The sequence below is a fragment of the Arvicola amphibius genome, chromosome 6 (assembly GCF_903992535.2).
Source record: "Arvicola amphibius chromosome 6, mArvAmp1.2, whole genome shotgun sequence".
In the NCBI taxonomy this organism is placed as follows: domain Eukaryota; kingdom Metazoa; phylum Chordata; class Mammalia; order Rodentia; family Cricetidae; genus Arvicola; species Arvicola amphibius.
In genome coordinates, this window is record NC_052052.2 from 19,208,369 (window position 1) to 19,221,923 (window position 13,555).

At 52.1% G+C, this 13,555-nt stretch overlaps 1 protein-coding gene across 1 annotated transcript in view; it reads right to left on the bottom strand.

Annotated features, from left to right (window-relative positions):
- Positions 1 to 13,555, bottom strand: part of Slc9a1 (solute carrier family 9 member A1) — a 57,259-nt gene that overhangs the window by 12,153 nt on the left and 31,551 nt on the right. The window contains exon 2 of the mRNA XM_038335019.1: positions 791 to 1,251. Coding sequence (XP_038190947.1) covers positions 791 to 1,251 — 461 coding nt within the window. The remainder of the gene's footprint in view (positions 1 to 790; positions 1,252 to 13,555) is intronic.

Genomic DNA, 13,555 nt, shown 5'->3' on the forward strand with positions numbered 1-13,555 from the left:
CGGTGCCAGCAGGACTGGGCACGGACCTCTGTGTTGTTTGTGTTTTCCTGTGTGTGCAGACCCTTTCTTAGGAGCCCAGTTCTGGAGGGGACTAATGTGCGTGCACACACCTGCTTCCTGAGGAAGCTGGCTGACGGGCATGTGCAGCCCACAGAGCTCTGCCAGGCCTGGGCCTCACCTGGCCTGTGGCAGACAAGACGACCACTCTGTCACTTGAAAACAGGCCTAGAAGAGAAGGAGTCTCTTGCTTGAAGTCACACAAAAAAAGTAGTCAATCCAGACCTATAAAATTCACTTATGATGCTCTAGAGGTTTGGGGGAGCAGACTCCTTCCCATTTCTTTTGCCCAAACCCTGCACATACCAATTCTGAGACAGCCAACACCAGAGCTAAAAGGCTCCTTGGAGGTTAAATGGGCTATGAAGAAAGGAAAGCACGAAGCAGTTCAGCAATTGGGCAAGACGGCAACAAAATGCAAGCTGGCCAAGGAGCAAATGACCTACTGGGTCAAGAGCTCAGGTCCTGCAGGGCAACAGACTAGATCAAGCTCACTGCCTAAAACCTTAGCCCTGCCACACTCTAGCAAGTTGTCTAACTTCCACAGCTGTCTCTAGTTCTGTAAGAGAATAGCGCATCTCTCTTCAGGTTGTCCTGAAGTAAGAGAGAATCCACATTCCATTGCTTGTCTGACACACAAGCACGGAGAGACATGACTATCTACACTATCACCAGTGAAAGGATCAGGCATTGCCTGTGCCCCATGTGCATGTGGTGTGGCCTGACCCCTCACCACAGTGACGGCGTCATTGAGCAGGGACTCCCCGAAGACAAGGATGTGCAGCAGTTCGTTGATGTGGATCTCCTCGAAGACGGCCAGCACAGCCACCGGGTCCACGGCCGAGATGATGCTGCCGAAGAGCAGGGTGTCCAGCAGGCCGATGTTGTTGATCTGCTCACCGCCCACCAGGCACACGGCGTACAGGAGGCCGCCCAGGAAGAAAGCATTCCACAGTGTGCCCACCACAGCAAAGATCAGGATGGTGCCCAGGTTCTCCGTGAACTGCCGCAGTGGCAGGAAGTAGCCCGCATCCAGGATGATGGGTGGTAGCAGGAAGAGGAAGAAGACGTTTGACTGCAGAAAGGGGGGCGTCTCACCAACGCCCTTGATCAGGCCCCCCACCAGCAGCCCCACTACGATCAGCAGGCAGCTCTCCGGGACGATACTCGAGATGGTGGGGATCACATGGAAACCTGTGAAGGACGAGAGAACGGGAGGCCGTGGGCTTTTCAGGGGAGCCAGAAGAACAGAAGGTTGGGGACAGGACTGGGGACCAGGAGAGCATCTGGCGAGAGGTGCACAGGCTTGGTCTTAGAAGGCTGCTCTCTTAACTCTCTGAGCCTCGGCTTCCTTGCCTGTAAAATGGAAGGGGATAATACCAGCTTCACAGGGCTGTGGTATAAAATAAATTATTTTTCAAATTTACATTTATTTTATGTGTGTGTGTGTATGCATGCATATATATGTGAGTATGCACCATGGCACGTGGGTGGATATCAGGGGACAATTTGTGGGACTTGGTTCTTTCCTTCTATCATATGGGCCCCAGGGATTGAACTCAGGTCCTCAGGCTTAGCAGCAAGCACCTTTCCCTTCTGAGCCACTTTGGACCTGATGATTTCACAGAACATTCATTAACTGTCCCTGTCACTGTCCTAGATTGTCAGAAAGCAGCAGTTCTATATACCTCTAGCAGACAGAAATTAAACTGACGACCAAGGTGCAAAGTACCCAAGGCAGCAAGCTATTCCTGAGCCCATGGCATCTTTTCAGGCACAAGTTCAGGGAGGCTGACTTTTGCCCCACCCAGGGAAGAACAATCTAATGATTCTGTCTCAGGGAAGGCTCCATGCCATGGAGGTGTCTAAGTCACGGGCCGGCAGTGAACGGCGCTAAAGTGGAGACAGCAGAGAGACCGCCAGGAGAAACGTGGGGACAATAGGCCTGGGTCTGCAAACCAGCAGAGCACATCAGAAACTTCCGATCCCAGACTGGCAGGCAGGAGGCCGTGGACATAACCGAGGCATGCTTTTCTGGACATCAGGCAGCTGCTCCAGACAAGATCCCAAGAGGTCAAAAGCCATCAGTTTTGGCAAGTGAAGCAAAACCTCTTTGCCACCCTACTCTGCCTTTAGTCCAATCCCACCCACTCTAAAGACAGGGCAGCATGGGCTGAAAAGGTAAAGGGACTTGCCCAAAGTCGGAGCAAGTCAGTAGCAGCGTCACAAGAGAACCCAGATCTGATGCCCTGCTCCCGACGCCCCGCTCCCAGCCAGCTCCCTAACTCTGAGATTTTAGCTCTCCTAGCCTCCCTCCTCATCAAGCCATCCTGACACCCACCAACCATTTCCCAAGTGGTGCTGGCCATCAGCAGCCTTCCATTCTTTGTTGTGGACCATGCTGAGGCTCCATACACAGGCTGCTGGGGATGCCAGGTTTGGGTACAAAGCCATGCTCCCTATGAGTTCTTTGGTTTGGTTCTGCAGTAGGAAGGTGAGGGAAGACCTGGGTACCCAGATGCAATGTTGGGTACTCAGACCCCAAAGCCAGCTTGGTCAAGAGACTGAGCCCTTTGCTTAAGAACGATGTTCCCTCCTCTTCCCTACCTGGCAAGCTCTGAGCTGGTAAATTCCACAGTATGTGCTGACTTGAAAATGACTGTGATCCTCAAGGGCCTGCCTCGACAGATCTTTGCCTTCATCATTCCCAGAGCCTTGGGAAGGAAGGACATTTCTCCCAAAAGCAAAGTCCCTCCTATGCTCAGGTACTGACCCAGGGAACACTAGCACACCACAGTCCCTATACAATGACAAGCTCCCAGGAAACACGGAAAACATACTAAGGAAAAACATGTCTCTGTCTTAGGGCAGGAAGGAAACCTCAAAGCTACCTTGTACATACATGCTCCTGATTTCAAAAGTCACCTTGTGCGCTGAAAAGATGTCTATAGGCTAGCCCAGCAGTGGTGACGCACACATTTAATCCCAGCACTTGGGAGGCAGAGGCAGGCAGATCTCTGTGAGTTCAAGGCCACCCTGGTCTACAAGAGCTAGTTCCAGGACAGGCTTCAAAGCTAAAGAGAAACCCCATCTCGAGCCTGTGGTCAAGAGTTCTCAGCCACTGCTGGAGTGTCAATATTTTCCCTGAGCTGGCTATGCTGAGCCCTGGGGACCTTGTGAGGAGCTCATGGGGATGACCACGCTGCTCTGGAATGAGTCCTCTCTGGCAGGTGAACAGTTGCTGTTCCTACAGATGAGGAGCTGGTGCTCTGAGAGGCAGACTATGCCCTCACAGGCTGCTCAGGCCTGGGTTTGGGGTCTCCTGACTAGGAGACAATATGCTTTCTTCTGTTGAAGAGAGCTCCCAGACCTAGACTGCAGTCATGACCCTGGCATCCTTCCCCTCCCTTCTGCCCCCAGTCTTCCAGTTGGTCCTGCTTCCTAGTATTCTGCAGGGGGCTCCAGGCCCAAGGGGCCTCTAGGCTGAGTCCAGGCTACAGGATCTCTTCACCCTTGGCTTCTTGCCTGCAGTGGGTGGAACATTACTGGAAAGTGCTGGCGGGGGAGGGCAGTGTCTGTCAGGAGGAGGAGACTTGTCTGTCCTTGATTGTCCCTCTCCCGAGGCCTTCATTCCAACTATCCCTACCCTGTATCCCCCAAGTGTCCTGTAACACAGGAAACTGGCTGACACCTGTAGTGGGGTCCCTGGCGTGGTGACAAAGGGCCAGTATCGAGGGCTCCTCCAGGGCTCAAACTGTGGCACTGGTGACTTAGCTACAATGGAATTCGGGTAGGGCAGACAGAGTTAGAAACAGATCTAGAGACAAGGGAGCTAGCATGGATCTCAGACAGCATTATATGGTCAGTGGCCGAAGAACCAGTTCCACAAGAGCTGTGCACTGCAAGAGCAGTGACCCCTTAAGCCCCACAGCGTCCCTCGTCCCTCCAGGCATCCTGTCAACCCAGAGCTGTGTGGCAGGAAGGTGTGGAATTCCACATTCCCAGCCTTGCACAATGAACGCAGCTGCAGGCTGGCCTCCCTGTGAGAAGCGCTGTGGGAGAGGAGAGGTGTTCGTTCCATCCCGCTGAAGCACTAGTGTGACCATGTGTGCACACAAGACGCACCGACAGAAATGACTAGAGTTTGGATTGGGGGATTCTCCAGGCTCTCTGCAGCTGCTCTGCCCTTCACCATGAAAACATTTTATTCTCATTTCTCATGCTGTCTCCATCTGCTTGGGTGGGCACAGTGGAGCAGGCAAGGCTGTCCCGTGTTACTGACGGTTCCTAGGGTGACCACATGTTCCTGGTTCTGCTTGTCACAGGCCTGCCTGGCCTGGGAAGAGACGGCGGAGGCTGGGACGAGGGGTCTCTGAGGTCCACCAGTGTCAGGTCGCCAGGGACCAGGCAGCAGACCAGGGGCTCTGCCATCCTGCATCCAGGCTGAAGACAACTCTGGGGCTGCAGTTCAGCCGGTGCCCAAGGGACTTCTCTCTTCAGTGACTCCATTCCTTTACCCCTTGTCAATGCCCCAGCAGCTGTTCTCAGCCACAGCAATGAGAGGCAGGGCCTCACCCGGAAGCTACAGTGACTCTGCAGGTCACGACGCGCGCTAGCCATTTTCATCTCATTCGCTCCTCGCCATGACTTCGAGAGGACACAAGTTTAGATGAGAAAACTGAGGTGCAGAAAGGTTAATTAAGCAGCTTGGCTTAAATCCACAAAGCCAATAACTGGGTACACAATCCAGGCCCAGAGTCTGCTCTTAGTCATTCACACCATTACCTCTGGCTTCCTTCCTAGCTGGTTTCTCAGAGGACCCACCCAGGACTAAAGAGGCCCAGAGCTGTTCCCGAAAGACCAGAGGCAGCCATTTTTTCCATGAGCTCTCCTTCCCCAGGGAGTCCCTCACACAGTTCCTCTCTCACGGTCCTCTTGAAGGCACGGTCCCAGGAACTATGCACCGAGCTCAGCCAGAAGGGCCTTTGCTGCCAGCTCTTAGGGCAACAGGTGGCAGTTAATCAGCATGGGTTCTCACTATGATCTCATTGGTGGGACCCGAGGAACAAGAGTAGCTCAGAATCAGCCACTGCCTCAGCAGGTTCCCAGACAGAAGTGCAGGAGACGAGACTGCGTGCCTACCATGCTGTGTTTCCAGAGCTAGCAAAAGCTAGGTCCCAACCAGGACACAGTAACTGACCAGCATATGGCCTTGTCAAGTTACTTTACGGCTCCTGCCCTCAACTTGCCCACCTCTAGCATGGCAGTGGGACAAGTAGATAGATTAGGAGACAATAAGGTAAAAACGCCAAGCAGTGAGCCAGGTATGGGAGTGCGTTCCTTTAATCCTACCTGCTTGAGATACTGAGGCAGGGGACCACGAGTTTGAAGCCTGACTATGCAACTCAGAGGGAATCTCAAAGAGGAGGAGAGAAAGCACCAAACGATGATGGTGCCCGATGTACAACATGACAACTACTCTATTAACGTTTTCATCAAGGGCCAACAAGATGGTTCAGTGGGTAAAGTTCCCGTGGTACAAGCCTGGTGACCTGAGTTCTGACTCCTGGAACCCAAGTAAAAGTGGAAGGAGAGCTGAGCAGTGGTGGCGCACGCCTTTAATCCCAGCACTCTGGAGGCAGAGACAGGCAGATCTCTGTGAGTTCGAGGCCAGCCTGGTCTATAAGAGCTAGTTCCAGGACAGCCAGGGCTATGTGGAAAAACCCTGTCTCAAAAGCCAAAAACAAAACAAAACAAAAACAAAAAAGTGGAAGGAGAGAACTGATTACACAAAGTTGTCTTCTGACCCTATGTGGGCAGGGTTGTGTGCGCGTCCTTTCATGGGCCCCCACATCATGCACACACATACAATAGCGATAAATAAATTTAAAGTAAAACTTCCTTCAGCAGAGTATAATATAAATATATTATCATGACCCACTGCTGTGCACATACTCCCCACTGCTGTGCATGAACCCCCCCACTCCTATGCACATACCCCCACGGCTGTGCACGTATCTCCCACTGCTGTGCACATACTCCCCACTGCTGTGCACGGACCCCCCACTGCTGTGCACATACACCCCAATGGCTGTGCACATACACCTCCACTGCTGTGCACATACCCCCACTGCTGTGCACGTACTCCCCTCTGCTGTGCACGAACCCCCCCACTGCTGTGCACATATACCTCCACTGCTGTGCACATACCCCCACTGCTGTGCACGTACACCCCCACTGCTGTGCACGTACACCCCCACTGCTGTGCACGTACACCCCCACTGCTGTGCACGTACACCCCCACTGCTGTGCACGTACACCCCCACTGCTGTGCACATACCCCCACTGCTGTGCACATACCCCCACTGCTGTGCACGTACATCACCCCCGGCCGTGAACGTAACCCCCACTGCTGGGCTGAAAGTTACCAAGGCTGGGAAGTTATTTTTTATTTTTTTTATTTATTCTTTGTGTGGGTGGGAACTTCTTAGAACCACCCAAGTCCCTGGCTTCCAGCACAGAGCAAACATTAACTACTTGTGATTGAGAGACAATTGTCAGATGTTAAGCACGGAAAGAGGAAGGCAGAAGGGACTCTCGGTTCTTACGTCAAGCAGTGTTAAAGGGGAAGAGAAGATGGTGTCCCCAGTGCAGGGCTACCAGGCTGGGCTTTTGAAGGCTCAACAAAAAATGCCTAAGGAACAGAGTCTGTCTCCCCTAAAAAAGCTCGTGACCTGGGCCCGGTAGGATAGGCCTGTAATTGCAGCTATTCTAGAGGCTGTGCAGAAGGATCCCAAGTTCAAGGACTGTATGGGCGACACAGCAAGTTCTAGGCCCTCCTCAGCAACTTAATGAGAGCATGTCTGAGAATAAGAAAGAAAACAGGGGGGCTGGAGAGATGGCTCAGAGGTTAAGAGCATTGCCTGCTCTTCCAAAGGTCCTGAGTTCAATTCCCAGCAACCACATGGTGGCTCACAACCATCTGTAATGGGGTCTGGTGCCCTCTTCTGGCCTGCAGGCATACACACAGACAGAATATTGTATATATAATAAATAAATTTTTTTTTAAAAAAAGAAAGAAAACAGGAAGGCTTAGAGTGCAGCTCAGGGGTCAAGTTTTTGCCCAGCATGAGGGAGGCTGGAGTCAGTCCAGACACTGCAACGACAACAAAGAATGAATAAACAGAAAGAGCTAGAGAGACGACCCAATGGTTAATGCTCTTGCAGGAGACCTGAGTTCTGTCCTCAGCACCTGTGTTGGGTGACTCACAACCCTTTATAGCCCCACCTCCAAACGATCTGACGCCCTCTTCTGGCCTCCCAGGGCAAGTGCACATACACGCATGCACGCACACACTTACAAATAAAATATCTAAGAAAAAAGAAAAAGAGCAGAATGGAGCACGGTGGCCCATCCCTTTAATCCTGCAGAGGGAAGCGGATCTCTGGGTCTGAGGCCAGCCTGGTCTACAGAGCGAGTTCCAGGGCAGTCAGGGCTCCACAGAGAAGCCCTGTCTCGAAAAACAAACAAACAAACAAAAAAAAAAAGTGTGAACTAAAGGCTGGAGGGAATAGCTCAGGGTTCCAGCCTGTCTAGGATGAACAAAGCCCTGGGTCTGATCTCCAGAACCACAAGAGAGAAAGAGGGGGGGGGGACTCCCCGGGACCCCAAGTCACATGACAATAGTTGTCCAGCACAGAGAAAGGGCACATTTAGAGACACACTCAGATGCCAATGTGAGGAGCAGGGCTCGGGTCTTCACACCGCTCTTCTCATTCCGTATCCCAGCCTGATCCTTGTTTGATGGATAAGGAAAAGGGTCAGAGAAGCAGCGTGACTTGACCAGGGCTGTATAACTGGGAAGGGCTGCCATAATTAGAATCCGGGTCTCCTAATTGTCAGTTCTTTGAGCTCCACGAAATCTAAGCCTGTCAGGATCAACAGAATTCAAGTCTGCCATATGCCTCCCCCACATAAACAGTCAGAAATAAATCTGCTCCCAGTACCTGGGCAGGAACCATCCCCGTGCCCAGAGAAGCCGGTCTCTCTGCCTCTCCCAGCCTCTCCACACTGCAGCTGTCTGTCTCAGTCCATTCCTCAGTCTTTCTAGGGTATGGGGGAAGGGAGGACACATAGGGCCCTGTTTGGTCAAAAGTGAGACCCCAGCCCCCTGACAGCCCTATATCAAGCAGTCTGGGATGATTGATCGAAAGAGTCACCCCAGCCCCTGGCACCCATCCTTGGAGCAGGAAGCTCCATTTCAAGAGCCCTCCCCCTGGGAGCTGCGTTGGTCTGGACTCCACCTCCACCTCCGGGAAAGCCCGCCAAGCGCCGACCCCTCCTCGGGGAGGGTCAGGACCACTCCCACAGGCTTTGTAGGCTGCTGCCCAGAAAAGAAACACGTGGTCTCCCCTGCTCTCTTCCCCTTGCCATGCTCCTGGCCACCGGGGAGCGCTGCATTAAATGTGGGCAACTTATCGGGTCGAATTTTGTCTGACTGAAATTATTTGCGTCGGCAGAGAGGCTCATCTTAAGAATTATTCCTAGCGGGTCTCGCCCCTAAAAATATCAAGACTACATAATAAAGCAGCTGAAAGTCTACCTGAAAACACAGCAGTGGTGCTGAGCTGTCTGGGCCAGGAAAAGAAGGCTGAGCCAGGGAGCAAGAAGCAGTTCCGGGTCTGGACCTATGCTCTAATAACCCTGAGCCCCGTGTCTTCCAGGCTTTCCACGCATGGAGCTCACCACAGATGGGCCTTTTTCTGTCAGTCAGGGGCTGGGCCCAGAAGCACCTATATCCTGCGATGTGGCAGAGGGGCTGGTAAAAGATAGAACAGGGAGACGGGCCACAGCAAGTGGGAGGGGGCCACAGCCCGAGGAGGAGTCAGTCAGCTCTGGGAAGTCTGGTGGGAAAGGCTGCTCAAAGCCTGGTCTGCAGAGCAAGTTCTAAGTCAGCTAAGGCTGTTACACAGAGAAACCTGTCTGGGGGTGGGAGGGGGGTGAGCTTTGTTTTTCTCTTGTCTTTATTCCTCTACCTCCACCAACCCCTCTTCCCCGCTGCCAGAAGTTTCCTAACCCTGCTTCTGTGTACACAATGAGGAACTCGTCATCTTGAACTTCTACCCACTTCCCAAAACCCAGTCAAGCATCGCCTCCTCTAGGAAGCCCTCTGTGCACACTCCGACTCAGCTGCTCCTCCAGACTGAACGTGTGCTGGACATCCACATCAGCGCTGGCATCCCAGCACAGCCCAAACCTGAAAGGATGACACTTGGGAAGATGGGGTTCAGGGGACAATGGGAGCCTCCTAAAAGTCATCAGATCCCTGTCAAAGAAGGGGAGGAGGGAGTGGACACATGAGCAGAGAGCAATGACCTCTGAGTCTCCGAGGCCAGACAGTGGAAAGGATGCTGGCACACAGGCCTGAGATACACAGAGAGGCTCCCCCTGACCATCAGGCCCCACCCCATATCTGTATGGACTGCAGCCAAGTCCTGCTGCCATCAGCCTTCGCCCTGTGGCTCAAAGAACCATTTCAATGGCCTCAAACCCCTCAAATCCCCTCCTCCTGCTCTAAGCAGCAGCATGTCTGGTGTCCCAGGGCCTCCAGTCACCAGAGCGCTCCATAAAGCCACAGTCAATGAATCCCCCTCCCCCGCAGCACAGCGAGGCAGATGCTGACTCACTCAGGGTGAAGGGAAGGACAGGGACCAGAACAGCAGTAAACAGTGTGTTGACAGAGACAGAACTGGCAGTAGAGGAGGGCTCCAGCAGACAGCAGGGCCGCTACCTGGAAGGGACCAGGGGCTGTGTGGGGCAGGCCAGTGGGATCCGGGTCCTGAGTCTCAGCGCTAGCAGGGGACCATGTGATGCACACTGATTTTTTTCCATTTTCTCAAAACAGACACGGACTGTTCTGGTGATTTGATTTTATTTTTGGTTTTTTGAGACAGGGTTTCTCTGTGTAGCCCTGGCAGTCCTAGAGTTAACTATGTAGACCAGGCTGGCCTCAAACTCACTGAGATCTGCCTGCCTCTGCCTCCGGAGTATTGGGATTAAAGGCATGTGCCACCACCAATCACCACCCACCCCAGGGCTTGCTTTGGTGATTTTAAGTAGGCTCATGTTAATTTGAAAATATTCGCTAGTCCTATGTACTTTTGCCAGCGCTAAGTGCTTTTAGAAGGCAATTGGCTCCCTTAGTCTCCTCTTTTTTCTTTCTTTCCTTTTTTTTTGTTTTTGTTTGTTTTTGCTTTTTTGTTTTTCTGGCCTCAAAATCAGACATCCTCCTGCCTCTGCCTCCTGAGTGCTGGGATTAAAGGTGTGGGATACCACCGCCCAGCTGAGTCTCTTCTTTTCTATACCCCCAGCCCAGCCCGCTATAGCGAAGTTGACTTTGGAGGCCTTCAAACTTTTCTGCTTCTCCAGTTTTGTTTTGTTGTATTTTCAAATGCTGAGGACAGACAGACTTCAGGGCCTTCTAGAATGCTATGCAAATACTTTACCGGAGTCACATTTTTCATGCTAGTTAAAACACAAATTTAAGTTTTAAAACTATGTTTAAAGAGCTAGAGAAATGGCTCAAGAGTTAAGAACACTTGCTGCCCTTGCAGAGGACCCGAGTTCAGTTCCCAGCACCCACGCAAGGTAACTCATAACCACCTGTAATTCCAGCTCCAAAGGGTCCAGTATCCTCTTCTGGCAGCTGCAGGCACCTGCAAGCACATAGTGAACATATGTATATCCAGGCACACTCACACAAACATAAAATAAATATTTATTAGAAACAAACAAAAAAACAAACAACCAGGTGTAGAGGTGCATGCCTTTTAACCCCAGCACTTGGTAAGCAGAGGCAGTCGGATCTCTGAGTTTGAGGCCAGTCTGGTTTACAGAGTGAGTTCCAGGACAGCCAGGGCTGCACAGTAAGAACCTTAATCCCAGCTCCCAGAAAACCCTTCTTCTGGCCTCCTCAGGTCTCACTCACGTCCACATACCCACACACAAATAGATAAAACTACGTACAAGTCATTAACTGTCCTCTGTGGACTCTGATGATGTAAAGCCTCACCCAGTGGTCTCAGCCCTAAAGCAGTTGTGCAGTTTTTACCCTCATTTAGAGACCAGGCTGGCTGCCAGCATGGCTCAGCAGGCTGTCACTTGCTGCGAAGCCCAACAACTACCCAAGCTCGATCCCTGGCACCTACAAAGTGGGAGGGGAAAACCAACTCCCCAAAGCTGTCCTTTGACCTCTATACATGCACCATGACACATATGCCTCCCCACAGAAAAATGTAATTTTTTTTAAGATCATAAAGAGATTGGGTGTGAGTTAGGCAGTGGTGGTGTATGTCTTTAATTCTTGCACTCAGAAGGAAGAGGCAGTGGGATCTCTGTGAGTTCGAGGCTAGCCTGAACTACATAGAGAAACCCTGTCTTGAAAAAACCACACATGCAAAAGAGAGAGACTGGGTGTGATGGAGCATGCCTGTGACCCATCACTTTGGAGGCATGAAATTGAGGCTGGTCTAGGCTCCATGGTAAGTTCTAAGTCAGAATGGGACACAACGCAAGACTCCGTAGCAAACAAATGCCCACTTACTTGCCCAGGACACACGGCCAAGCTTACAGAGTGTTTGGGGCACCCTGGTTCTCCTTTCCTACCTTGAGCTGTGGAGCCACCTCACTGCAGATATGGCTGTGCCTGCGCCATCATAAAAGAGTGATTCCCTACACTGGCATAGGGTGAAAGGAGGGCTTCTTCTGCTCCTCCGGTCATCTCTACCTGGAGCCCCATCAGGCCTTGCCTGCCTGTGTTGTTGGCAATAAGCCCCCGGCAGCCTTAGTATCTGGTTTCATGTACCTTCACCCCATGGCACCACTGGCATTGGAAGAATCTAAATGACATTCCTGGCAGCGGACGCCCTTCTTGGCTCCCCAGCCTTCACCCTTGGAGTGAGAAGGAGGTGAAAACAGAATGCTGGAGCTTACAAGAAAGCTGGAAACGATCTACTGTCAAGTCATTGTTTTCCTTTCACTCCTGACGGCCCTGGTGTGTGGCTGACCGGCTGAGCTCCTGTTCTCATGTCCACTCCATTGCTGGCCTGTCCCGTCCTGGGGCTGTTCTAAGGACCTGCAGCGCTAGTGGTAGCTCCACATGCTACCGTGCCTCGTATCTGAGGTGTGGCAGGGCCTATGCAGAAACAATGCTATCGTGTTTCAGAAACTTTCAATGCTTCTCTCGCTTTAAAATTTTTAGGGCTGTGAGAATGCTAGATTTTCCTTTCTTTTTGGAAGGGTAAGATACAGTCTGCAAAATGCATAGACAAGATAAAACTGAAGTTGAGCACAATAAATACCCATGGTTCTTAAGCAACCCTCTGAGCCCGAGGCCAGTCTAACTCAGAGTTCAGTGCATTGCGCGTGACCCGCTACCTAGAACTTGCACCTGAGTACAGATGTGGCGCGGTGGCAGAAAAGAACAGCAAGAACAAAGCAGCACAAAGAGAAACCTACAACGCCCAGGAAAACTCCCCTGCAGAAAGTGAGTCACAGTGCCCCATTTTCAGCTGCTACAGGAGGGCAGGGGGTTACAAGGAACCAGGCTCGGGTGCTGCCAGCTTGGTTAGGGAGAGAGAACAGCAGCCCCCGGGAGGCAACGGGCCCTCTGTCCCTCGCAGCTTCGTTTGCAAATGGGATTTATGTCTGTGTATCATCTGTGACAGAGAATGGGTACCTACCCGCTGGGAGATAGCTAGCCACCTCACAACCTGAGCACATTGGTAACCTCTCGGAGGGTCATAAAGACATCAGCGAGAGCTGGTGCAGGTTTGTGCTCGAGGAGCTAAGGCAAGCTGGGCATGCCTGGGCTACAGAGCAAATCCAAGGCTGCCCTGGACAACTTCTGGAGATACTAGCAAAATAAAAAACTGAAAATGGCCTGAGGACATAGCTCAAAGATAAACACTTCCCCACCTTATGTAGGACTGTGAACTTAATCTATAGTACCCTAAAAAGAGATGGGGAGAAGAAAAGAAGGAAGAGAAAGAGGAGGAAAGGGAAGAAGGCAGGAGGAGGCAGTGGCGGCATCAGAGAGGGAGGATGTTGAGAAGGCAGAGCTGATGGGGAGGCTCTGCAGGAATGTGCTCAGATGCACAGGTGGATCTACGAGTGAGCGGCAAGGAGGCAGGAGCTGGGCTGCTCCTGACAGGCAACTCCCTGCCCCAGCTTCTCCTTCGGTTGCTCATGCCCATCTTTAGAATCACCCTGACTCCTCTGTGCTTTCACGCCCACCTCCACCACAGCCAGAGGCCACTGGCTCTTCCTTTTAGACCCCTTCACTGTCTCCTCTGCTAACAACTGGTCCAAGTCCCCAGACTGCTGGGGCCACTCCAGCAGTACCCGGGACTCTTCCTATGCCAGCCAAGGGGGAGCCATCTTATAAAGTAAGGTGGGCAGGGTGTCTCACACCTTTAATCTCAGCACTCGGGAAGCAGA